General features: G+C 42.6%; 1 protein-coding gene across 2 annotated transcripts; it reads right to left on the bottom strand.

Annotated features, from left to right (window-relative positions):
* Window positions 1-1,841: 1,841 nt before the first annotated feature.
* On the bottom strand, window positions 1,842-21,218 carry LOC148113243 (vomeronasal type-2 receptor 26-like). Of its 2 annotated transcripts, none has more exons than XR_015728402.1 (3): window positions 19,944-20,279; window positions 11,581-12,378; window positions 1,842-2,027 (listed from the first exon to the last, which is right to left on the bottom strand). XR_015728402.1 is itself a non-coding variant. In XM_087871954.1 (3 exons), the coding sequence occupies exons 1-3, from the start codon at window positions 20,899-20,901 to the stop codon at window positions 11,566-11,568; spliced, it is 1,329 nt and encodes a 442-aa protein (XP_087728080.1). In that variant the 5' UTR covers window positions 20,902-21,218; the 3' UTR covers window positions 11,359-11,565. The 2 variants fall into 2 exon arrangements, 1 of the variants encoding a protein (XP_087728080.1); XM_087871954.1 differs by lacking the exon at window positions 1,842-2,027 and adding an exon at window positions 20,675-21,218 and having other exon boundaries at window positions 11,359-12,378; window positions 19,944-20,232.
* Window positions 21,219-26,279: the final 5,061 nt, after the last annotated feature.

The raw sequence follows: 26,279 nt of genomic DNA, 5'->3' as shown, positions 1-26,279 counted from the left end.
AGCACTTGGGGATGAAGATGCAGCCCAGCAGACCAGCACTGGAGGCCAGGATGGAGAAGACCTGCACAGCCACCATGTATTTCCCTTTGGTGCTCAGGTAGGTGGGCACAAAAGTCACCCAGACACTGCAGAAGACCAGCATGCTGAAGGTGATCAGCTTGGCTTCGTTGAAGGCCCCAGGCAGGTTCCTGGCCAGGAAAGCCACCGTGAAGCAGATGGCAGCCAGGAAGCCCATGTAGCTGAGGGTGATGTAGAACATGACAACGGCCCCTTCGTTGCATTGCAGGATGATCTCTCCAGGCTGGGAGTGGAGGTCAGAGTCAGGGAAGGGGGGAGAAACTCCCAGCCAGATGGAGCAGATGATAATTTGGACTGCAGAACAACAAAGGATGATGGAGTTGGCCAAGCTCTTCCCCAACCATCTCTTCACTCGGTTTCCTGGTTTTGTGGCCAGGAAGGCCAGCACCACCGTGATGGTTTTGGCCAAGAGAGAAGAAACGGCAACTGAGAAAATGATGCTGAAAACCGTTTGTCGGAGAAGGCAGGTGGCTTTCCTTGGTTGACCAATGAAGAGGGAAGGAGACAAGAAGCAAAGCAGGAGGGAGACTAGGAGGATATAGGAGAGGTCCCTGTTGTTGGCTTTGACAATGGGAGTTTCTCGGTATTTCATGAAGATGATTAAAACAAGACCCGTGGCTAGGAAGAAGAGTAGGGCAAAAGAGACCAGGATGATACCCAGAAGTTCTTCATAAGACAGAAAGGTTATAATTTTGGGGATACATTGGACTCTGGCCTCATTTGGATATTTATCATCTGGACACTTGGTGCATTTTTCTGTATCTGAGAAAGCCAAAAAGCAATATTTCTTTAATATACTGGTTTTTTTACATGTAAGCAATATCTTTTTTGGATGACAGCTGTTACCATGGTCATTTTCCAAGAAGTATTTCTTAGCTATTTCATTAAAAAGAGCATAAGAAGCAGGGTGAAATGCTCCCAGTTCGGACCGGATCACGTGATCCGGTAGCGATGGAGGCGGGTGGTTCGGAGAACCGGTAGCAAAAATCCTTACAACCTCTTTGCTGAAGAGGTTGTAGAAAAAATGGTTTTAAAAAAAAATGGCCATGACCACCCAGTCACATTACCAAATGTGTCTTTTAATTTGGATCCAGTTCCACAAAGCCTCCCATTTTCCTCAGTGTGACCCACCTTCCTGAGTGGAGAAGGTCCCCTCCGGACAAGGAACGCAGTCGTAGCAGCAGACTGGCTCTCCTTCTCGAGCCCTCTTGACAAATCCAGGATGACAACTTTCCACACATTTGGACTGAGGCAGGGACTGAGCAGAAAAAGTAGGAATGCCAAAGAAAACAGATGCAGGAGGTTTTAACTGGCAGATTCTTCCTTTAGTTCCTCCCTTTTGCTTTTGGAATTTAACATTACAATGAAGTTCTTTTTTACTTAATAAAGTCAAGAGGGATGGAATTGAAAAAAGATTTAAATATAATGATATATTCATCTTAAAACTGAGAACAAAGTTTACTGTAAAAGATTGAGGAAACTTTTATTCTATTAGATATTTTTAGTATGAAATTAAACTATGATGAAGAAAGAAACCTCTGACCAGTAAGATCTTGAAAGGTTTCCATAAAACATGACAAAGCCACTCCACTTAGGTCCTGCCTGTTGAAGAGCTTCCATTAGATGACATCACCTGGCATGGGAGGCCAACCACCCTGGAGACTCTAGGCTTTGCCCACTTGAAATGGGACCTCAGGCTTTGGAAAACAGACAAAAGACACCAACATTTTTCTTACCTTATTGAGCGACTTTAGCCATGGAAGAGCACCTTCTTTGATAATAAATCTCTGTCTTTGAAAATACGCAAGAGCCTCTGTCCTGGGATATTCCTTGGGGAAAACCAAGGAGGCCCGAATGGACAGATCTGCTTTTATCTCTCCATTTTGGTCCAAGTACAGTTTCCTCTCAGAAATATTCCAAAATTCATTCTTCTCCAGAAAGGGATGAAACTAGAATGGGAACATCCAGGAATTTGAAAAACAGAAAACTTTGTTTCTTATCCCACATTGAATCTTTCTTCTACAATTGTCTAAACTCCAAATATGCTTAATTAGGATACAAATACTGTCATTATCTTCAGAAGTGAATGAAAAAGTTTGAGAAAAATTTGTCTTTTTTAAAAAAAGTTTTTTTTTTATTTTTCAAACAGAGAGCAACATAAAAGCATCATCCTTTCAAACAATTACAGACAGTGTTTTGGTCGGTTATGTCAGATGTAAATGCCTTATTCCCTAATGTGTAAATAATGTATATATGGGGTATCGGGGGTTAACTTATTCTTTGTTTCCTAATGTATTCATAATTCACCACTCCCATCCTTGACTCCGCCCTTTGTATATATAAGGAGCCACCCTCACCATTTTCCTTGCTTCTATCTGTGAATATTCAGTGAATATAGAATGCCTGTTATGATTAAAGAGAAATATATATATACCTCTAATCTTTATTATCTTTATTGAGTCTGATCCTAAAAACATTGCAACAAGCTGGTAGCAGAGGATGGTTAATTGACTCAATAAATACTTAAAAATGTCTAAGAAAGATAGGCCCAACACCAGGGCCTACAGCAAAGAAATAGAAACTGAACAAGAAATAATCAACGAATCCACAAACGCGATTTCGAGAGAATCCGAAGAATACACCACAGAAGAAGAAGAACTAATAAATGAAAATAATGACCAGGAGGAAATCGAAATAGAAAATAACGAACTCAGGTCAGAAATATTGAAGCTATTAAAAAGCCAGAAGAATGATGAAAGTCTCATCGCGAATCTCCAAGAAATGCTGAAAAACAGCGGAGCAGCGAGAGAGAAAAACATCGTCAAGGAGAAACCCAAAGACCAAAAAACTGTGAGTGATATGACTACAGAGAAAGTCATTATGAAAAAGAAAAGATGTGATACCGCGCGAAATTTTGAATGGCAGCCATCTTGGTTTCAACGAGCCTCCAAAGGGAGCGAAGCAGAGCCAATCAAAATGTTCAGTTCAAAATTTCTGGCGCGAAAAACGTTATCAGACAACGAAAGTGAAAAGGAAGATTCGAATTTTCCAGAAGAACCCGAATCAGAAAGCGAAGACGATTTAACCAAATCCCAAATAAAATCAGCAATGAAGACGCTTTTTGCTGCATTTGGGCCAAAATTAAAAATTTCCAAAGCGCCAACGAAGAAGCAAGAGAACAAGCCGATACCTCAAGACCTACACGCTCCCATCCTGACTTCGAGAGCGACGACGCCCGAGCCCAGAGAGCCATGCCGATTCCGCCCCACGCCGCAGACCGGATCAAATACCAACGCACACAAGAGAAAGAGAAGAACAGTCGCCGCCATCAGAACTCCTAAAACCGAGCCAGAGACCGACTCGTCTGAAGAGGAGCGGAGCGGGCGAGCTGAAATGGAGAGAACCTTCCGCGACGATGCCAAAGAAGAAATGAGCAACGCGCATGTGCGAAACCACGTAGACGGTCCGGAAAGACTTGAACTGGCCAGAGAACCGCGCAGACTCGTTGCGAGCATCCCCATGCCGTTTTGCAATTTCCTGCACTTGCGAGATCACGGACTACCTCAGGTTGTAAGTAATGGACAAAATAATGTGGGAAACTTACCCAGTGACTTCCCAAAACTTAGAGTTGATGGCATTAATTTGCAAGAGTGGTATCAACAGCTCCAGGTTGTCTTTATGAAAGAAAATTTACTATTCTTTATCACTAGTCCTCCAAGAAGACCTTGGACTTTAAAAATAGATTGTTTACACCATAGAGCATTCTTCTTAATAATATCTAGCGTATCTCCTGCAATGTATCATAGTATCAAACCAAACCTAACTGTTTCAGAAATAATTCAATGCATGTTTAATCTGTTTCACAGCGACAGTGTAGCTACCACTACAAGAATGTCTAAGGATTTCTTTTCTTCCAGAGTAAAACCAGGGGTTTCCATAAGTGAGCATTTGATATCTCTAAACAAAATAAGAGCTGAGCTGCATCTGAGGGGGGAAGTGATTTCAGATCAAACAATGAAAAGTGTTATTATCAATTCACTTGATTCATCATGGGATAATTTTATGTCACACTTAGACACCATCAATCTAGGATATTTATCCATAGAGAGTCTATCTAACAAATTGATAGCAGAAGACAATTCAAGAAAAAATCGTTCTAGCAATCACACAGAACACAAATCTTTTAGGAAGGTAGCTTTCCAAGAAAAATACAACGAAGCTTTTAAATGCCATAATTGTGGGTCCAGGGAACACAATAGAAGAGACTGTCCCAAAATATCAAAGGAGAGACATAGGCCAGAATATAGAAGCAGATACAATTATAGACAGTCTTCCACAGATAGATATAAATATAGAAGCCCACCAAATTACAGAGAAAGTAGAGGGGGTAGAGAAAATTCAAAAGAGAGAAAATCTGGTTCACTGAATGGACTAAATAAACAAGACAGCACTAAAACACAACAAAATGAGAACAATAATTGGCTTATCGATTCTGGGGCAACCAATCACACCACTAATAACAAAAATATTCTGTCTTCATTTACAGAAGATAAGTTTGTAATAAAGGTAGCTAATCAAGAAAAGGTTCAAGTATTAGGCAGAGGAAACATAACATTGCCTGGTCTAGGAAAAATAGAGGGGGTATTGTTAATTCCTGAAATACCTCATAACATACTAAGTGTCATAAAACTAAGTAGAGATTCTGACATCAATATAGTTTTCTCAAAGGGGAAAGCAACTTTAGAGAAGGACAAAACAAATGTAGGCACTGTGATGATTAAAGGAGGCCTACCCTATCTGGTAACAAAAGAAAGATGGTTACATAACATTGATTCAAATATGGAAGATTGTATTGAGGCAGATGATGAAAATGTTAGTAACAGTGACAATGATGAATGTAAAATATCTCATGATCACACAAATACACACAAAGAGAAGAAACCAAGAATAGGTAAACCAATTCATGATGAGTGTGCTCACATCTTACATAGGAAGTTAGGACATGCAAGTTTTCCTGTAGTACAAAAAATGACTGAACACGCAGAAGGTGTCAAAATAAAAAATTGTGAAAATTATTTGGAATGCTCAGTATGTAAATCCACTAAACTAAAAACTAGTCCCAGGCCAAAAAAATCCAACAGATCAACTAACAAAATTTTTGACTTAGTACATATGGACTTAGTTGGTCCATTAACTCCATCAATCACTTATAGAAAACGTTACTTCCTAACAATAGTAGATGACTACAGTCGCTATGGTTTTGTTTACACATTAAAACACAAGGATGAAACCTTTCAGAAATTTAAGGAATTCTACAAACGCATAGAAACACAACATAATATCAGAATAAAACAAATTATGACAGACAGGGGATGTGAATTCATGTCTAAAGGATTCTCCCAATGGTTAAAGGATAGAGGGATGCTACATTTCACGTCTAGTCCATTTTCTGCATTCCAAAACGGGATTGCAGAGAGAAAGAATTCCACACTACAAACCATGATTAGGTGCACATTAGAGGATGCTGGTTTAGGCAAACAATTTTGGTCAGAAGCCTTACATTATTCAAATTACACTCAAAATAGAACCTGGTCCAGTATTGTGAATAAAACACCATATGAGGTGATGTATAATAGGAAACCCAAAATAGCACACATGCACATATTTGGAGTCACTGCAGACGTACACATACCTAAACAGTTGAGAAGAAAGGGAGAAAACGTATCCAGAAGATTAAGATTTATGGGATATGAAACTGGCACCAAAGGGTACAGATTTATTGATAATAGTAACAAATTTATAGTCTCCAGAACAGCTGTGTTCCATGAACAAGCCAATTGGTCTAAATTACATCTTAATGAAATATTTCCAGATAAATGCAAAGATACAAAATCTTGTGAGGAAGGAACAATAGAAAATCAAAATATCAACAAAAGTACAAACAAAACCAGAACTTGGACAAATAGTCAGCACAAAATAAAGACAGACACATTAACAAAAAAGGAAGCAAGATATTTGCATGACAACCATAGCAAACCTGAAAGAGCTATTAGAAACAATAGAAATCAAATACCAGGTAAATACAGAGATTACATAATGCATATGGATGGTGAACAAATAACACCTAATACATATGAGGAAGTATTAAAACTCCCTTATGAAGAAAAGGAAAAATGGGAACTAGCTATGAAAAAAGAGATGGAAAGTTTGCAAGGATTAAATGTATTCACACCTGCAACTGCACCTAAAGATAAAACAATCATAGGTACTAGGTGGATTTATAAAATTAAGAATCTAGAAGGAGGCAATACTCTATACAAAGCCAGATTAGTTGCACAAGGTTATGCACAAAAGTATCCGGAGGACTATACTGACACATACTCCCCCACAGTGAGAACAGAGAGTGTTAAAACAGCTCTGGTAGTGGCATCTGCACTCAATCTTGATGTATTTCAATATGACATACAGACTGCGTACTTACACGCAAAACTAGATAAGGAAATATATGTAAGGGCACCACACAGTCAATACACTAATAAGAATGAAATCTGGCTATTGAACAAGAGTCTATACGGGTTAAAACAATCTGGCAAAAGATGGTATGATTGTTTGGTAAAAGTACTTAAGACCATGGATTTTAACGCTACCACCGCTGATAACTGTTTCTTTGTAAAAAAAAGTGATGATCACATTGAATTCGTGTTAATTTATGTAGATGATATTTTATATATAGGAAAACACAAGGAGAGAAGAGAAACCTTTGTAAATAAGCTAAACGAACATTTTTCGTTGAAATCTCTAGGTAAAGTAAACAAATACCTTGGTGTACAAATTAACAAAACTAGAAGGGGATTCAAACTTACTCAGAAAGATAAGATTATTGAACTTCTAAACAAATGCAATTTAAACAATGCTAAACCATGTGACACTCCTATGCAAACTGATTTCCTTAGAAACACTGATGAGTCTTCCCCTGAATTCAAAGATAATACATTTTATAGATCAGTCATAGGTTCACTTCTTTATATATCTAATTGGACCAGGCCAGATATTGCATTACCTCTCAATTTATTGTCCAGACATGTTAGTAAACCAACTATGTATCATTGGGAAGCTGTCAAAAGAATTCTAAGATATCTAAAAAATACATTAGACTTTTGTTTAGTATTAGAACCTAGTAATGACAAAGAACCAAAACTTACTTGTTACGCAGATGCGGATTGGGCTGGAGATATATCATGCAGAAAGAGCACTTCTGGTTATATTTTTCTATTAAATAACTGTCCAGTTTACTGGTACACTGGTAAACAAGAACTGGTAGCCACTTCAACCACAGAAGCGGAATATGTTTGTTTATCCAAAGCTGCAAATAACCTTGTATGGTTTAATGATTTGATTTCAGATGTCTGGAAAAAACCTGCTTTACCTTTTGTTATGCATGAAGATAATAAAGCAGCCATTGAAATATCCAGATCCGATGCCATTGGACAAAGATCCAGGCATATAGATATAAAGTTTAAACATGTGAGACAATTGTCTCAAGATGGATTTATCAAAGCAGTGCATTGTGATACCTCTGAACAATTAGCTGACATATTAACGAAGCCTTTACCTTCTAAACAGCACAAATATTTAACTTCAAAATTATATGTCTTATATTGTCCTGAATCTGAATGTAATTGGTGTTGTATAGCGAACCGGCATTTAGAGGGGGATTTGTCAGATGTAAATGCCTTATTCCCTAATGTGTAAATAATGTATATATGGGGTATCGGGGGTTAACTTATTCTTTGTTTCCTAATGTATTCATAATTCACCACTCCCATCCTTGACTCCGCCCTTTGTATATATAAGGAGCCACCCTCACCATTTTCCTTGCTTCTATCTGTGAATATTCAGTGAATATAGAATGCCTGTTATGATTAAAGAGAAATATATATATACCTCTAATCTTTATTATCTTTATTGAGTCTGATCCTAAAAACATTGCAACAGGTTAAAATCTTTTCGTGCTCACAAACTCTTCAAGATATCAATATATGACAAATGTTTCTTTTCCACTAAGAAAAAAACAAATTTTACACATTCTATCTTAATTTCATTTCATATATCATATTTCATCTCCATGTTTTATTATCTATCCATTGATAAAATAAATCCCATATCAAATAATATTGTTTATCTTCCTGTTCTCTTATTTCAAATGTCAATTTACTCATTTCAGCACAGTCCAACATTTTCTTAATAATTTCTTCATCAATTTCTTCATCTTCTCTCCTTTCCAATTTTTGGCAAATAGAATTCTAGCTGCTGTTAACACATTCATAATTAATTATTGCAATTCTTTATTAAATGTCTCTGGTAAGATCCCTAATAAAAATGTCTCTGGTTCTGAGAAAAAATTGTCAATCATATACTGACAAAATATAGAGAAAATATAATTGACACAATTGGTCAATTATAGGGAACATTCTAGAGCAGATGACAAATAAAATGAACAGAGAAAGAAAAAAGATTATTCATAAACTCATTGAAAACAGCAGGTTGATTCCCAGAAAACATGGGTTGATCAAGAAGAAAGTTGTCAGGCTAATCTTCTCCCTGGTCATCCTGATGGAAAACACCTCCAGATGTGCTAATTCTAATTAATTGTAATGCAACATTAACAACATTTTGCAGATCTCAAAGAACAAATCTCCCACCAACTCTTTTCTCAGCCTGAAAAGTTAGCCAGGATCCTTTCGAGTTTCTTTCTCTCCCATTATGCAGCTGCAGGATTCTCCCCTCTTCTCTGATCCTTCCCTAGGCAGCCTCTCTTCCCCTCATCCCAAAAGTCATTCTCACCCATCATTACACTTTCTAAATAGATGATGGGAACTCTGGTGATATCACTGGATTTCAGTAAAGGACTCACAAACAATTTTCTGGTATGATTAGAAACCTGAGGGGCAGATGGTATGTGGATAAAAACTGTCTTCAAGATGATACACAAATAATTTTTAACCCTTTTTAATCTTTCCTAGGAAACCTGAAGGTGATGGATAACAATTTGCCATTGCTCATCAATTTCTATGGTGTCATTAATAAGGTAATTAGTATGATCTTAGAATAAGCTAATTTGATCTGCTTTAAAGAATATAAAGTCTTTCAACTTACAAGCCTTATTTGAAACTTCATTTTAAAAAGTTTGATAAAATAACAATGGTTTTAAATCAACTTAAAGGCGATAATCAAAAACAAGCAACAATTGTTGAATCGGATGGATTGAATGGATGGATGGACTGGAACTGAATTTGCTGCTGGCATCCCTGAAGGAGGAGTCTGGTTTGAAGGCAGGCTGCTTGGAGATGGCTGGAGAGGCCATGGACCCTGAAGACTCAAAGTGGACAGAACGGATGACTGAAGAAATGGATTCTTTCAAGATTGAGGGAATGGATTGTGATACTTAACTGGAAAACAAGTCTTAAGAGTTGTCATGTTTCAATTTACAGGAGGTCCTGTGACTTTGGGGAATGGAAAGCAGTTGTTGGGAAAGATCCTAATTAATTTTTTTAAGGAAATGTATTATTATTAAGAATCCAACAAAGATGTTTAACCTTGGACAGATTCTGGGTGGATCAGAGGTAATGATTGTGATGGTCTGTAAAGTTTCTATGAGTTAAATACAAGAGCAGATTACAGACCATTTTGAAGTTTTAAAATTTAACTTTATTGTTGAATTGCCTGTTAATTATATTTTTTTATATACAGCAGACAGATGACAAGTCAAGTAGTTGCAAATAGATGTGTAGTTTATAATTGTGAGACTATTTTGCAAGGGGGAGAAACTATTATTGCTGTATTGTATTCAACTGGGGGCACAATATGCATGTTTTTGTCTGTTTTTAATGCACAATTTTTGAAAAATGTTTTCTCTAGTTTTGTTTTGTCTTTGTAATAGTTTTATTTTTTGAAGCTTATATTTTACCTTTTTGAATAAAATAAAATTTAATAAGAGGAATATCAAGTTTCCAGAAACAATATTTATGATTAGCACACAGAAAAGGGTGCATAAGTAAAAAGCAGTAGAAAAATATCTGATTTTTAGCAACTAGGACTTGACTAACAACAGAAGCCTCCTAGAAGAACATGAATGAGGGACTGGAAGAAAGATGAGGGATACCAAACTTGATATGCATGTTTGTGAAAATGATCTCAAAATCGTAGTTAACTGGGAACAGAATCTGAGTCAGCAGGGAGATGTTCATGGAAAGAAGGCAAATGCAGCCATAGGAATCTCAGGAAGTGAATGTTGTGGTTTGGGGAGACCCCAACTCAAGGACCAGGTCCCCTTGCAGGCACCACGCTTGGAGGAGAATTTGCACAAAATCTACGTGTGAACTTCAGGGAAGGAGAAATAAGCCACGGAAGAGATCAAAGGAGCTGCTCTTAGCCTTGAGGAAAGAGAACAAGGAGAAGAGCTGAAGATCAGGAGGAGGCTGGGAGACCCTTTTCCAACTGACACAATCTCTCGGTTGGAGAAGGGAGGATGCAGCCCTCTTCCAATCACTGACACAGGTTACACACGAGTGTAAGATCTGCTCACTATTATTCCAGAGTGTCAGATATGGAAAAATGAATTCAGTTACAAGAGAGGAGAATTTAGCTGAAGTAGAGAAAAATATGATAAAAGGATGAGCTGTTTTAGAGCTGAGCCAGTGAAGCAGAGAATTTCAGTCTCCTCTTCGTGGATTATCTGAATGCAAAGACTGAGCAGCCATCAGTCAGAGAAGCTTTAACTGGGATTCCTGCAGAGAGGAGGGGTTGGGCTAGATGGTCTCAGGGTCTCCTTCAAATTTATAAAGGTTGTCATGCCACAACATGTATCTATTGTGCTGTTGTTGCTCTAGCCCCACCTAGTGGCCGGGGGCAGATAAGCCTAACTGTATGGTCTGAAGCCAGACTCCCTTTTCTCTCAGCCTTTGGAGGAGACGGAAGCAGCCGGTTTGACCGAGACACATGGTCATCCAGAGGCCTCCGTCCCTCACACGGAGCATCACTGGAGAGGTTCCAGCTGCTTCTTTGTTGGCTGTTAGTTAATGCTGCCTATCTCCTATTTATATTTGATTCTCACTCTCTGCATTTCCTCAGTTTCTCCGTGCCCTTTTCTCCCAATGAAAGACCCAGATCCACCCCAGGCTCCCTTTCACTGGAGGAGAAGAGGGGGGGTTTAGCTGCCTGTTGAGCTGCACACAGACCCACCTGCAGTGGGGACGGAACAAAGGGGAAATTCCACCATCCTAATCACAAACCCACAAATACAGGAATTTATTTAAGAAAGAATACAGCATTTTCAAATGAGCAGAGTTTAATATCGAAATGCCATGGTATCTACTCTTTGGAACCATTATTCCCTGAGTAATTGAATTGGCCAGATCTGTTGAGTTGGTTCCCCTCCTTCTCCTCTGGATTCCTCCTCCAAAGGATCTAAGATTAGATGGATCCATATCAGGACCCCCATACCTGCCACGGCTGCAGCCTTGGAGACCCCAAACTCTTTTCTCCCTCCTTCCTTCTCCTCCTCCTCGATCTGGAGGAATAAGCGGCATTCAAGGCCTGGGCCAGAGTCTTCATGAAACTGTAATCATGGTAGTGATTTGGGATCCGTCTTCTGTTCCTTTTCTCCTGGGTCTCCAGTGGGGCTTCCTGGGTGCATCTTCTGCGGCCTTTGACAGAAAAGACATTCTTTGAAAGAGAACAGCGGAAATAAGGATCTTGAAACTTTTCTTCCACAAAGAAATGGGGTTCAAAGTCATCATCCATTGGCCTTTCTTTTCCCAGATAACCAAAGTTCAAAATACTATGGATGTATTTGAGAAGTCTGCGCCTATTTATTTTATACCCTACAAAACTTGTGAGGATCCAGACTTTCCCTTCAATGGGTCCTGAGAGACGCATAAATGTTAAATGGAAAGGAAGGATTCTGCCCCAAATGGGAACATTTTCTATGAAGTGAACAAAGACGTTGACTTTTCTCCACTTAGAGAGGGAATCCCTGAGGGATGCTGTATATCCAGTTGTTGAGAACAGTTGTGATATAACCACACAAATTCCACTCCTGACAAGCATAGGAAGAAAAATCCTCATGAAATTTTCTCCATTTTCTGTGTCTGAAGCAAAGAGGCCAATCAGGGTCCATCTGAAATGGAGGAGCAGGTGGACAATTGCTGGGTACTGGAATCCTTCTTTGGGGAGAATATGGTGGAAAAAGGGGAATTGACTTTTATCACTCAGAGCCTCTGAAACAATGTCATGACTGATCTGAAAAAGCAATGAAGAATGCTGTGTTACATTTGGGATCAGATCAAGTCCAAAATATTAGATTTTAATAAATCCAACCTGGTTCTCATGAATGTATTAGAATAGTTTGTTAATCAGACATTGTTTAAAATATTAAAGGCAGAATATTAGCAAGATTGTATCATAATAATGGAAAATAATAAGCAAATTAAAAAACAATAAAAATGTAAATCATATTACTGTATCCCACCCCTACAATTTATCACAATTAGATTAACATGTGCAAATGCCAACTGGAGTATTCTATTCCAATAAAGGGCCTATTATAATTTTCGAGGATAGCTGCATCTTTTTTTGCTTCTCTATCCCAGATTCTTTCTGGAGGAAATTTTTTAACTTTTTTCTCCAGTTATACAAGAAACAGGCAGAACTCAAAGCCTAATAAGATTTGTCAGTTGCATAATCCAAGTTTGGTCTTTCATTGAAGTTTTGTCTGTTCCAAGAGCCACAATTTTCAGAGTCTGTCAGTTTCTATATGTTAAATTTTATGCCAATGCCCATATTTTCTGAATTTAGACAAAGCAGAAATTGTGTAAATTACCAAATCAGCTCTGAGGGCAGCAGCTGGAGTCCTTTTACCCACCCCAAGATACTCCTCAGAGGCTGATATTGGGTTGGTCCTGCTGGTGGTTTCTCTCTGGAGCCCCAAACATCAGATTGATGTAAGAACATGGAGGAAAACTCAGATTATTTATTTATTTATTTATTTATAATTAAATTTATATACCGCCCTACTCCCGAAGGACTCAGGGCGGTGAACAGCCAAAAAAGTAAAATACACATAATACAAATGTTAAAAACTATTTAAAATACATTAAATACTTTGGCCCGATTTAAAACACCCCAATTTATAAAACAAATTTAAAAGCAATTAAAAGGGAGGTTAGGCCAGACCAGCCTGCTGGAATAAGAATGTTTTGAGGGCGCGGTGGAAAGTGCGCAAATCCGGGATCCTCCATATCTCCGGGGGAGCTTGTTCCAGATGGCAGGTGCCCCCACAGAGAAGGCTCTCCCCCTGGGGGCCGCCGGTCAACATTGTTTGACCGAAGGCACTCTGAGGAGCCCCTCTCTATGGGAGCGTACTGGTTGGTGACAGGCTACTGGTGGCAGAAGGCAGTCTTGTAGGTATCCCGGTCCTAAGCCATGGAGCGCTCTAAAGGTGGTAACCAGAGCCTTGAAGCGCATCCGGAAGACCACCAGGAGCCAGTGCAGCTCATGCAGGAGGGGAGTCACATGGGAGCGCCACGTAACTCCCGTAATCACCCACGTGGCCGCATTCTGGACCAGCTGGAGCCTCCGGGTGCTCCTCAAGGGGAGCCCCATGTAGAGAGCGTTGCAATAGTCCACGTGGAAAGTGATGAGGGCATGAGTGACCGTGCGTAATGAGTCCCGATCCAGAAAGGGACGCAACTGGCGTATCAGACGAACCTGATAAAAAGTCCTCCTGGCCACAGCCATCAAATGCTCTTCTAAAGACAGCCGTGAATCCAAGAAGACACCCAAGTTGTGAGCCCCCTCCATGCGGGCCAACGACTCGCCCCCAATAGTCAGTGATGGCACCAACTGACTATATCGGGATGTCAGAAACCACAGCCACTCGGTCTTGAATGGGTTGAGCCTGAGTCTGTTTCTCCCTATCCAGATCCGCACGGCCTCCAGGCACCGGGACATCACTTCAAGGGCATCATTGGGGTGATCCGGGGTGAAGATGTACAGTTGAGTGTCATCAGCGTACTGATGGTACTTCACCCCGAAACCACGGATGAGCTCACCCAGCGGCTTCACATAAATGTTGAACAGAAGGGGCAAGAGGACCAATCCCTGTGGCACCCCACATACAAGGGCCCTCAGGATCAACCTCTGCCCCCCTGTCAACATAGACTGCGACCGGTCGGAGCGAAAGGAGGAGAACCACCGCAACACGGTGCCCCCCACCCCTAACTCTTTCAACTGGTGCAGCATGATACCATGGTCGATGGTATCAAAAGCCGTTGAGAGGTCTAATAGGACCAGGACAGAGGAGCAACCCCTGTCCCGAATCCTCCAGAGATCATCAACCAATGCGACCAATGCCGTTTCTGTGCTGTACCCAGGCCTGAAGCCCGACTGGAATGGATCTAGATAAGCCGATTCATCCAGGTACTGAGGAAGCTGTCACGCTACCACACTCTCAACAACCTTCGCAACAAAGCGAAAGTTGGAGACTGGATGATAATTAGCCAACACTGCTGGGCCCAGGGAAGGCTTCTTGAGGAGAGGCCTCACCACCGCCTCCTTCAAGGCGGCGGGGAAGACATCCTCACTGAAGGAAGCATTAATAATCCCCTGGAGCCAGCCTCGTGTAACCTCCCGGGAGACCAGCACCAACCAGGAGGGACCCAGGTCCAATAAACATGTGGCTGCGCTCCTCAGTCTGCCCAGTATCCTGTCCACGTCTTCGGGAGTCACAGAATCAAACTCTTCCCAGATAATATTCTTAAGACCTGCCTCCATCATCCCCCCTGAATTTACCCAGTCAGAGTCCAAGTGTTCCCGAATCTGAGCGATTTTGTCATACAGATACTGTACAAAGTCCTCGGCTCTACCCTCCAAGGAGTCCTCCCGCGCTTCCTGGTGGAGCAGGGAGCGGGTCACCCTAAACAGGGCGGCTGGGCGATTATCTGATGATGCAATAAGAGTGGAAAAATAATTACATTTTGCCGCTTTTATCGCCACCAGGTAAGTCTTAATATGAGATCTTACCAGTGTTCGGTTGGATTCAGAATGGCTGGCCCTCCAACTGCTCTCCAGGCGTCTTTTCCGGCGCTTCATCTCCCTCAGCTCCTCGGTGAACCAAGGAGCCAGGCGAGACTGGCTCCGGGTCAGAGGCCGCAAAGGCATGACCCAGTCCAAAGCTCCAGTGACCGCCCTATCCCAGGCGGCCCCTAGGTCTTCAGTCGAGCTGTGAGCCAGAGCCTCAGGAAATGGCCCAAGCTCCATCTGGAATCTATCCGGATCCATCAGGTGCCTGAGGCGGAACCACCTCACCGGTTCCGCCTCCCTGCGGTGGGGTGTGGTGGTTCGAAGGTCAAAGTGAAGGAGAGAGTGATCCGACCATGACAAGGGCTCAATCGCTATATCCCCTATCTCAAGATCACTCAACCACTGACCAGAGACAAAAACCAAGTCCAGTGTGTTTCCCCCGGTGTGAGTAGGGCCATGAACTAACTGGGTCAGGTCCATAGCCGTCATGGAAGCCATGAACTCCCGAGCCACCTCAGACGCCTCACCAACGGATGGCAGGTTAAAATCCCCCATGACCATAAGACGCCACCGTGGCTATAACGTTGAGCAGCTCGGGCAGGGCCACCGCCATGTGGCAGGGAGCCAGGTATGTAACCAGCAATCCCATCTGCACCCCATGACCCCACTTCACAAGGAGGGACTCACATCCAGCCGTCTGAGGAACAGTGGCCTCCCTTGGACCAAGACCTTCTTTAATAACAACTGCCACCACCCCCGCCCCTCCCCTGTGACCTTGGCTGATGAAATGCACGAAAACCAGGTGGGCACATTTCAATGAGGGGGTCCCCCCCTCCTGGCCCAATCAGGTCTCCGTAATATCCGCCAGGTCTGCTCCCCCTCCTGAACAAGATCACAAATAAGGGGGGCTTTATTTACCATGGACCTGGCGTTGCATAGCATCAGCCGAAGGCCTAGGGCCTGAGGGTCTCTGCAACCTGGGGAACAAGAGGAGCATTGGAGGCTGGAGCGCGCCACCGCTCGAAGACAGCGAGCGCGCACTCCAATAACATGATATGGCCCCCTGCTCCCGCCATATCTGCCGCTCCCACCCACAGTACTGATATAATGTCCATCAACAACACAAGCTCTAAGCCCCTCCTTGACCCCGATTCCCACACCTCCAGTGCCTCGCTCCTCAGCCAGACCAGGCCCCCTCCCCGTGGGTTCTCCCCCATACCCACACAACACACACCCCTCCCAGAACCCTTTAAAATCTTATTAAAAAACTTCCCCAAAAAACCCCACAGCCCCCTCCTCGCAACATGCCATCTTTCAGGATTCCAAAATCCGTCATCAAGATAGGCCCTCGATAGAGTGGAGGGCCAAACCTGCGAGAGGGGGGAGTCTCGCAGGGCAAGGAGCTCAGACACCGAGTACATCCGATCATTAGGGGTGAAAATAATCCGTGGTCGGGAGACCACCATGATGTTATAAGTCCACAGGGGAAAAGTTCCAATCCATGGCACAAGCAACCGGACTCCATTGCTCTCTCACAGCAGTGGAGGGGAGATATATGCCATTTGACACCTGGAAATTTCTTGGCCCAACCGTCCTCTCACGAAGGCCGACCAGTTGAAATAATCTTAAAATTGATGGAAACCGGTAGTGAAGGGCAGCCATACACCGGCTCCCTCCGGACTTGTATTCCCAGATCCCATTCCCCATACAGGTTTGGAGAAGTCAAAAAAGCCCAATCCTCCAGCTCATGGGCAGGATTTAGTTCAGGAAGAGGCTTGCAGTCTTGCAATAATTGGGGCTGAGGAAGCTGGAGAGCTGTGAGGTTTTCATTTAAGCACCACTTTCACTCCTGCCCTTTCTCTAACGGAGCTCCTTGGATTATGAGGGAGCCAAGATTCAGGCTCAGAGAAAACAACCCCAGGTAAGGAAAGGTGTTACTTGCTCTAATGGCTGACCATCTATGGCTATGATGTCATTTCACAAAGACCATAACTTTTGAACTTGCTTTATAAATTATCTGATAATTATTAAGACAAAACAATCCAAGTCTATACAATCCAATGTCTAAGTATGATAATATCACATTATCGGTATAAATCAGTTTATTCCAATAGGAATTTAGCAGGCTAAACATGTGTACCTATAACAGAACTTATAACAAAATAAAAGGGTTGGAAGGGACCTTGGAGGTCTTCTAGTCCACCCCCTGTTCAAGCAGGAAACCAGGCATAATAGCAGTAACTGTGAGAGGGTCCTGGAGTCTTAATGGACAACCAATTAAATATGAGTCAAGAGTGTGCAGCGGCAGCCAAAAAAGCCAATGCAATCCTAAATTGCATTAACAGAGGGATACAATCAAGATCAAGAGAGGTACTAATACCACCCTATAAAGCCTTAGTAAGACCACACCTAGAATTCTGCATCCAGTTTTGGTCACCACACTATAAAAAAGATGTTGAGACTCCAGAAAAAGTGCAGAGAAGAGCAACCAAGAGGATTAGGGGACTGGAGGCTAAAACATACAATGAACGGTTGCAGGAACTGGGCATGGCTGGTCTAGTGAAGAGAAGGACCAGGGAAGACATGATAGCAGTCTTACAATATTTGAGGGGCTGCCACAGAGAGGAGGGGGTCAAGCTGTTTTCCAAAGGCCGGACAAAGGCCAGACAAAGGCCGGACGAGGAATAATGGATGGAAACTGAACAAGGAGAGATTCAACCTGGAAATAAAGAGATAAACTTGCCTTCAGAAGTTGTGGGAGCTTCATCACTGGAAGCTTTCGAGAAGAGACTGGACCGTCATCTGTCAGAAATGGTGTAGGGACTGCTTGGACTAGATGACCTACAAGGTCCCTTCCAACTCTGTTAATCTGTATCTATCTATACTATTCCAGACAAGTGGCTGTCCAGTCTCTTCTTAAAAGCCTCCAGTGATGGACCACCCACAATTTCTGAAGGGGAGACGTTCCATTCCTCACCATTAGGAAATTTCTCCTCAGTTCTAGGTTTTTTCTCTCCTTGATTACTTCCCATTCATTGTTTCTTGTCTTGCCTTCTAGCACTTTGGAAAATAGGTGGACCTCCTCTTCTCTGTGGCAGCCCCCCAAATATTGGTACATTGCTATGATGTCACCCCTCGTCCTTTTCACTAGACTAGACATACTGAATTCCTGCAACTGTTCCTCATATGTTTTAGTCTCCAGGCCCTTAATCATCTTTTCTGCACTCTTTCCAGAGTCTCTACATCTTTTTTATAATATGGAGACTAAAACTGGATGCACTATTCCAAGTGTGGTGTTGCCAAGGCATTATAAAGCTGTACAAATAATTCATGTGATCTTGATTTTATCCCTCTGTTAATGCAGCCTAGAATTGCAATGGCTTTTTTGGCTGATGCCACAGATTGCTGGTTCATATTTAAGTGATTGTCCACTAGGACTCCAAGATCCCTCTCACAGTTACTGCTATGGAGCCAGGTTTCACCTCATCCGCAAGTGGACATTTGGTTTTTCTAGCCTAAGTATAAAACATTACTTTTCTCTACATTCAATTTCATTTGATCTTCTTGAGCCTATCTTCTGGGGTGTTGGCTATTCCTGCCACTTTAGTGTTGCCTTTAAATTTGATGATTTCCCCATTTCTCCCCTCATCCAAATTATTCATGAAGATGTTGAAGAGAACTGGGCCTAAAATGGAACCTTGGGGTCCCCCACTGCTTGTTTCCCTCCATGCAGACGTAGTTCCATTGAGGACCACAGGCTGAGCCCATCTGGGGGTGATGCTGTCCATCCCACATATTTTTAGCTTCCCGAGAAATAGGTTGTGGTTTACTTTGTCAAAGCCTTTTGGAAATCGAAGTACTGTATACTATGTGCACTGCATTTCATTGGTCCACTAATTTAGTCATTTTTGTTAAAAAATGAACTAACTTTTATTTATGATCTGTTTTTTGATCCTGCATGAATCCTAGTAAGTCATTCATATCTACACTGAATAAGAAGGGTTTAAATATGCATCTTTCCCTTCTTCCTTGGTAAGCATAGATCCTTCTTCTCATGGCTCCATTGAGCCCAAACCTCCCTCTCAAACAAGGGCTTGGATCAGGGCCAACAGGCTGAGCTCCATTTTGAGGGCAAAACATTTTCTCCATCATATTTTTCTGTTTATTGTGTCAAATGCTGCACTAACATCTAGAAAGCCAGCAAACCTTATTTTACCTCACTGATATAGATTAGATATTTCAAGACAAACTTGTTGCCAATATTAGATTATTAATATGCATTATTTCTTACAAAATCTTTATAGCATTTAACTCTACCTAAAACCTTCTGCAAGAAATGATTTTTTCTCAAGTTTAACTAAGAGGATCATGGCATAAATTTTAGCCACAATATCTGCTAGTCTATTTGATCTATAATTGCTAGAATAATTTTTATTCCACATTTTAGATAGATAAAATGCTACTATTGCCAACTTCAATCCGACTGGATAGGGCAGGCATCATTTATGTGTGAAAATGAAGATGCCAAGAGAGGCCTCAACAACTAGGGATATTTTTTGATCAGTTAAATAGTTGGTAGAATGTCTTCTCCAGGGAATGTATTGCTTGCATTTCAGCCCTTTTCTGATGAATCTTGACATGAACATAATGGGGTAAAATATTGACATTTTTGCTAATATGGAGAAAAGCAGCTATTGAATTCCATGGAGAAGACATTATTGCATCTATTGCTCACCCACCACCACCCACCCCTCACTTTACCAGAAGGAAAAACACACACAAACCTGTGGGATTTTGTAGGTACCTCCTAATGTTGAAATCTGGATGGAGATGCCCCTGTTAGCTGCATCAAGAAGAGCCAGGAGGTTTTCCTTCCTTCCACAGCCGTAGTTGGGGACATTGGCTTCTCCAGTGGAGAGAGAGTCCAGCAAGGCATCTGAAGTGTGGAAAGTGCTCACATAGTTGTTATGGATGTTGTAGCCAAGTGTGAGATTGTGCAAGAGATGAGAATTCTTGTTGACCAGTTGAATCTTGAAAATGAATACTAAGCAATACGAAAAACTGTAAGAAGTCCTATTGAAAAAAAAGTTATTATATTCAACAGCCACAACAAATACTTTTGTTACATATAATATATATAATCCTCCACAAGCCTACTGAGCCTTAAACCAACATTGATCCAAAAGCAATGATCAGTTACACAAATATGGAAATGGGCTGAGGTACAGCAACTACAACTGATTCCACCACTACTTTAAATAAAATTAATTACCAAGTGATAAATTAAGGATTGAACAGAGAGACAAAAATAATCTGCAGCCCTTTCCGCTTTTTTTCAGACCCCTTTTTGAGTCTTTTTCACAAAATCAAACCAGAGAGAGAAGCCATGGAAATCAAAATCATTCAGGAAATTAGACATATCCCCCAATATAGGAATAAATGAAAAATAAAAAACTGAAAAGAAGGAGAGTGTTAGAATAGAGAGACTGCAACTCCATCACCCTGAATGACTTACAGATCATGGAAAACAAACTGAAGAGAAGGAGCCACGTTGAAAAGCAACTTTGTATGCAATATTTCCCTTCCACTGGTGACTATACTGATTAGATGATCTCCTGGGCTGTAAAAGCTCTGTGGTGGTTTTCCATTCTGGTGCTCTGAACTCAGCGGGCATTTCATTCTCAGCTTCCCAGAGACTGAATGGGAGAAAAGCAGCATCAGAAGCAGAAGCAGGAAGTCCATAATTCATGGCGTGAATCAATGAATCCCTTTCCTGTTTCTAAAGAAGATTTAGAAGAATTCAAAGGACTCTCACAAGGTGGAATATGATCCAGTTGCTTTCCTTCTTCAAACACAGAGAAACACTTGGCTTCATCTGGAAAGGAGAGAGACGTACATTCAAGAGCACAGACTCTGCCTGTCCCAAAACTCCATATTTCTCTGCCCAAAGTCTCCCCTGGAGGATTCAACCAAACAGCAGAGCTGAAACTTTTATCATAATTCTCCCTCCCAGGAGGGATCCCTGGATAATTCAAGTAGTTCTTGCACTCAAAGATTGTTGGGAAATTCTCTGGAGAGAAATGAAAGGGAAATAATCCCCATGTGACTCATAATAATAGGGGCAGAGATGAAATTAAATCGATCAACTAGAATTGAGAGGTTTGGGAGCTCCATGCTTGAAAGTGGCCCTGGAGGGAATACACGACACCTGTGGCTGAAATAACAAATAAATCTGATATTTGTTTGCATAGTGATGAAAGACAAAACTCGGAGGGGCAATTAATGCCAGAGCATGTCACAGATCTGAAATAGCTGCCAGCTGAGTTGGAATTAAAATTTACTTTATTTTGAAAGCTAATGCTCAAGGGCATCACGGAAAAGGGCTGATGCAATAGTGCGGCCAGACTCCTAGAACAAAATCAACTTTAGTGAAAAACTAGTTTTTCAAACTTTGCAGAGTTAAAAAAAAAAACCAGAGGGAGACAGAGAGAGAGAGAGGGAGGGGGGGGGACGTTAGAAAAAAACCAAGTGAAAAGAGATGGAGAAATCAAGGCTGCCTCTCACCCCATGTGGGGAGGGGAGGGAGGGAGGGAAGGAGGGGAGGGAACTCAGGACCCTTGAGTTGCAGATGGAAAGCTGTTCTTCTAAATCCAACTTCCATCTTCAGAGACCTGGGAATGCAGAAGCCCATGTCCCATGTTCCCCTGCCACCCTTTCCCATGCACAGGCCAGGCAAGGGGGCTCTTGCAGGGATGCCAGACAGACCTCTGCCCGGCTGAGTGGGGAGCCCCTCTTGGGAGAAGGAAGCTGGGGAGCCTCATAGTGGGGAAGGGAAGCAGATGTGCAAAATCTCCCTCCAGGTTCCATCTTCTGAGTCCTGGAAACGGGGAGACTATATCCCATGTTGCTCAGCCACCTCTTTCCATGCATGGGGCACTCAGGGGAAAGCAAAGCCCAGACCCAGGGAGAAAGCCCAGGATGGCCAGTAAGGAGGAGGGGATCTGGGGCATTCCTGGGAAGAGACTAACCTGGTTCATGGGTCCCAGGGTTGAATGTTGGGGGAGGGAAATGCAGCCCCTGGGGATTCTCCAGCTTTGCTTGGGCTCCGTGTCTTTCCAGGAGAGGCTCCGGTGGCAAGAATTTGCTCTTTATTTGACCTCCCCCCCTTTTGGCTTGGCTTCTTCAGCCTCTTCTCCATCTGTAATGATTGCCTCTCCTTCCAATTTAAGAAAGTAAAGACTCTTGAAACGTGATAGTTCAAAAGGATCCTTTTATTAAGCAGAAGTGATAGCAACCCAGTTAAGGAAAGAGATGAATATCCTTAGGCAAGACACATAGGATTAAAGCAGTAGAGACCCTCCCTTTAAATCAGAATGCAGATTTTAGTCAATACACAAGTGTTAAGATGTTTTCTTTACTAGTTTCCCTGAGAACCCGAACAAACATGCATTCCCACCGTTATCCTTTAAAGTGAAACAACCCACATGGCTATCATAAACATCCCTCCATGTTAAGAGGCTCTCAGGGCTCTTTGGCGCCAGGATATAGGTTGTAAAATATCTGTTGACCCAGGCAATTCTAGTAAATCGAATCCAAGTCTCCCCCTTCTCCCAATTGATTGGCAGTATCACTTTTAGGGATCTGACAGGTGATTTAAATTCATTGGTTCACACTACAGGTGGGAAATTCAAGAGATCTCTGTGGCTGAGCTGTCAGACAGCTCCCTTTAAAAGAGGGAAGTGAGCTGTGACATTCACTCACTCACTTCTTGTACCTGTCTACCAAATAAATGAGCTCTTGTCTTAGCCGAGAGTCCTGCCTCTTCACTCAACCCACACTTAACACTTTCCACACTCTGTGCATGGATCTGGTTTCCTCTTGAGGGGATCCTTTGATGGAAAGGGAGGGATCTCTGTGACAGAATCCATGGATCAGACCAAATAACAGGCACGAGTCAATCATTTGAATAAGTCTCTTTTATTTACAGGTTCATCATTACATTGCATGCTGCATCTGGAAGTGAGGCTCGGGGAAGGATGTGTCTACCTTTTATGCTTGTGGGCGGAGATTCAGGTAAGGAGTGGTCAGTGGGTGGTACTGACCAAGTGAGCATTGTAATTAACCCCTGCACTTCTGTGTCCCTGCTAACCCCTGGCATGGGTAAGGCATTTATTCCTGACAAATCCCCCTCTAAATGCCTGACCTGTGGCTGTGGGTCTGACTGCTTGAATGTTGCCCAAGGGCAAATATTGAGTTTAGATACCAGGTGTGAGTGTTGCCTGCCCTGCAGTGGTTTCGTGAGTATGTCTGCAGTCTGTTCTTCTGTGTCGCAATGTATGGCCTTTACAAATCCGATTTTAGAGAGCTGTCTCACATGCTTGTACTTTATGTCAATATGCCTGGATCTCTACCCTACCGCATTGGCCATGGAGATTTCTATAGCGGCTTTGTTGTCTTCGTAGATGTTTATCGGGTACGCAGGTTCGCACTATACACTGGCGAGTAGGTCGTCAAACCAGATGAGGTTGTTTGCGGCCTTGGATAGGCATATGTACTCCGCCTCTGTGGTTGAAGTGGCCACTAAGTTTTGCTTACCCGTGTACCAATGCACCGGACTATTGTTCAAGTAGAACACGTATCCTGATGTGCTTTTCCGGCTTTTGGTGTCGCCGGCCCAGTCAGCATTAGCAAAGCAAGAGAGGACGGGCTCGTTGGACGGCTCCGGCTCTAGGACTAGGCATGCGTCGGCACTTTGCTTCAGGTACCTCAGCACCCTCTTTACTGCATCCCAGTGGTACATGGTGGGCTTGCCTACGTGCCTGGACAATAGATTAACTGATAATGCAATGTCTGGCCTGGTCCAGTTGGCAATATATAAAAGAGAGCCTATGACTGACCTGTACAGTGTGTTGTCTTCAAACTCGGGTGATTCACTATGCGTATTTTTTAGGAAGTCCGGCTGCATAGGTGATTCACATCCCTTGGCATCTGCCATGTTGCATTTCTGTAGTATTTCTTCTATCTTTTCTTTCTGGGACAGTTGAAAGCCCTTAGATGTTTCGTTGACCTGCACGCCTAGATATCTGTTTATTTTCCCTAGGTATTTTAATGTGAAGTGTTCACTTAGTTTACTGGCGAAAGCGTTGCGGTTCCCTTCATGTTTACTGATGTAAAGTATGTCGTCCACGTAGACTAGGATGTATTCTGGTGAATCCCCCTCTCTCCTAGTGAAAAAGCAGTTGTCGGCTATGGTTGCTGTAAATCCCATTGACTTCAGGACCTCAACTAGGCACTCATACCAGCGTTTGCCGGATTGTTTCAGTCCGTATAGGCTTTTGTGAAGTAGCCAGGTGTCCCCCCTGTTGGTCTCTTTACTGTGTGGTGCCCTAACGTATATTTCCTTATCTAGGTTGGCGTGCAGGTAAGCTGTCTGTACGTCGAACTGATATACCTCCAGTCCCAGCAGGGAAGCGATGACCAGGGCACTCTTGACACTTTCAGTTCTCACGGTTGGCGAGTAAGTGTCAGTGTAGTCTTCTGGGAACCTCTGGGCAAATCCCTGGGCAACCAACCTAGCTTTGTACAGGTTCTGACCACCCTCTAGGTTCTTGATTTTAAAGATCCACCTGGTACCTATCGCGTTTTTGCCCTCTGGAACCTCGGCTGGAGTGTAAACTTCTAGCTTTCTCAGACTGTCCATTTCCTTGGCCATGGCCGATTCCCATTTCGACCTCTCCTCATGTGGTAGTCTCAATACCTCTTCGTATGAGTTGGGTGTGATATGGTTCATGTGTATGTGCATCACGTAGTCATTTAACCTTCTTGGTAATTGGTTTCTAGTTGACTTGATTGGTCTATCTGTCGTCTGTTCGGTGTCATGTAAGTACCTGGCTTCTTTTTGTGTTAGTGAGTCTACACTTATCTTGGGGTGATTCCCTTTCCATTCCTCAACTTTGATGCCTTGGAGCTTGGGTTTGTGTTCCTTCCTTTCCTGTCTATCTGCCGTTTCATGTTTGTCCTGCACTTGCTCATCTGGCCTAGCCTCCCGCCTGGTGGATACCTCGTTGAGGTGTATCCTGGACCAGTTAGCCTGTTCATGGAATACCGCTGTCCTAGAGACCATGAATCTATCGTTACTGTCCACAAATCTGAACCCCTTGGTACCTGGCTCGTACCCCATGAATCTCAGTCTCCTGGATACCTTGTCCCCTTTCTTGCGCAGCTGTTTGGGTATATGGACATCAGCGGTTACGCCGAATACATGTAGGTGTGCTATTTGTGGTTTTTTGTTGTACATGAGTTCATATGGCGTTTTGTCTATTACACTGGACCAGGTTCTGTTTAATGTGTAGTTTGAGTAGACTAAGGCCTCAGACCAAAAATGTTGACCAATTCCCACTTCCTCTAAGGCGCATCTGATCATGGTCTGTAGCGTGGAATTCCATCGTTCTACGACACCGTTCTGGAAGGCTGAGAACGGGGATGACGTAAAGTGAAGCACGCCTTTGGATCTGAGCCAATGAGCGAAATCTTTAGACAGAAACTCAGATCCTCTGTCTGTCATGATTTGTTTGATTTGGGTGTTGTTTTGAGTCTCTACCCTTTTGTAGAACTCTTTGAATTTTTGGAAGGCCTCATCCTTTCGTTTTAGTGTGTAGACGAAGCCATAACGACTGTAGTCGTCTACGATGGTGAGGAAGTATCTTTTCTGGTATTTGATGGATGGCCTTAGGGGCCCCACCAGATCCATATGTACTAAATTGAATACTTGTTTGGAGGCGCGTGAGGATTTCTTAGGTCTGGGCTTGACCTTTAACTTAGAACATTTGCACACCGAGCACTCAAGGTAATTTTCACAACTCTTTATTTTGATGCCCTCGGTACAGTTGGCCATTTTTTGGACTACGGGGAAACTGGCGTGCCCTAGTCTCCGGTGTAGTAAGTGAGCACAGCCATCATGCATGAGTTTGCCTATCGATGGTCTTCCCTGGGTGTGTTCGGTGGTGTGTGTCTCATGTGTCATGTTCTCCTTGCTCTCTGTCTCTCCCTCATTCACCTGTTCTTCCCCATCTTTGTTCTGGTCAGTGTCCTTTGTGCATTCTGAGTTGGTGTATATGCTG

This window comes from Pantherophis guttatus, chromosome 6, assembly GCF_059756535.1.
Source record: "Pantherophis guttatus breed Tessera chromosome 6, ASM5975653v1, whole genome shotgun sequence".
Classification (NCBI taxonomy): Eukaryota; Metazoa; Chordata; class Lepidosauria; order Squamata; family Colubridae; genus Pantherophis; species Pantherophis guttatus.
Note: the sequence above shows the minus strand (reverse complement) of the source record. Positions and strands in the feature narration are given on the sequence as shown.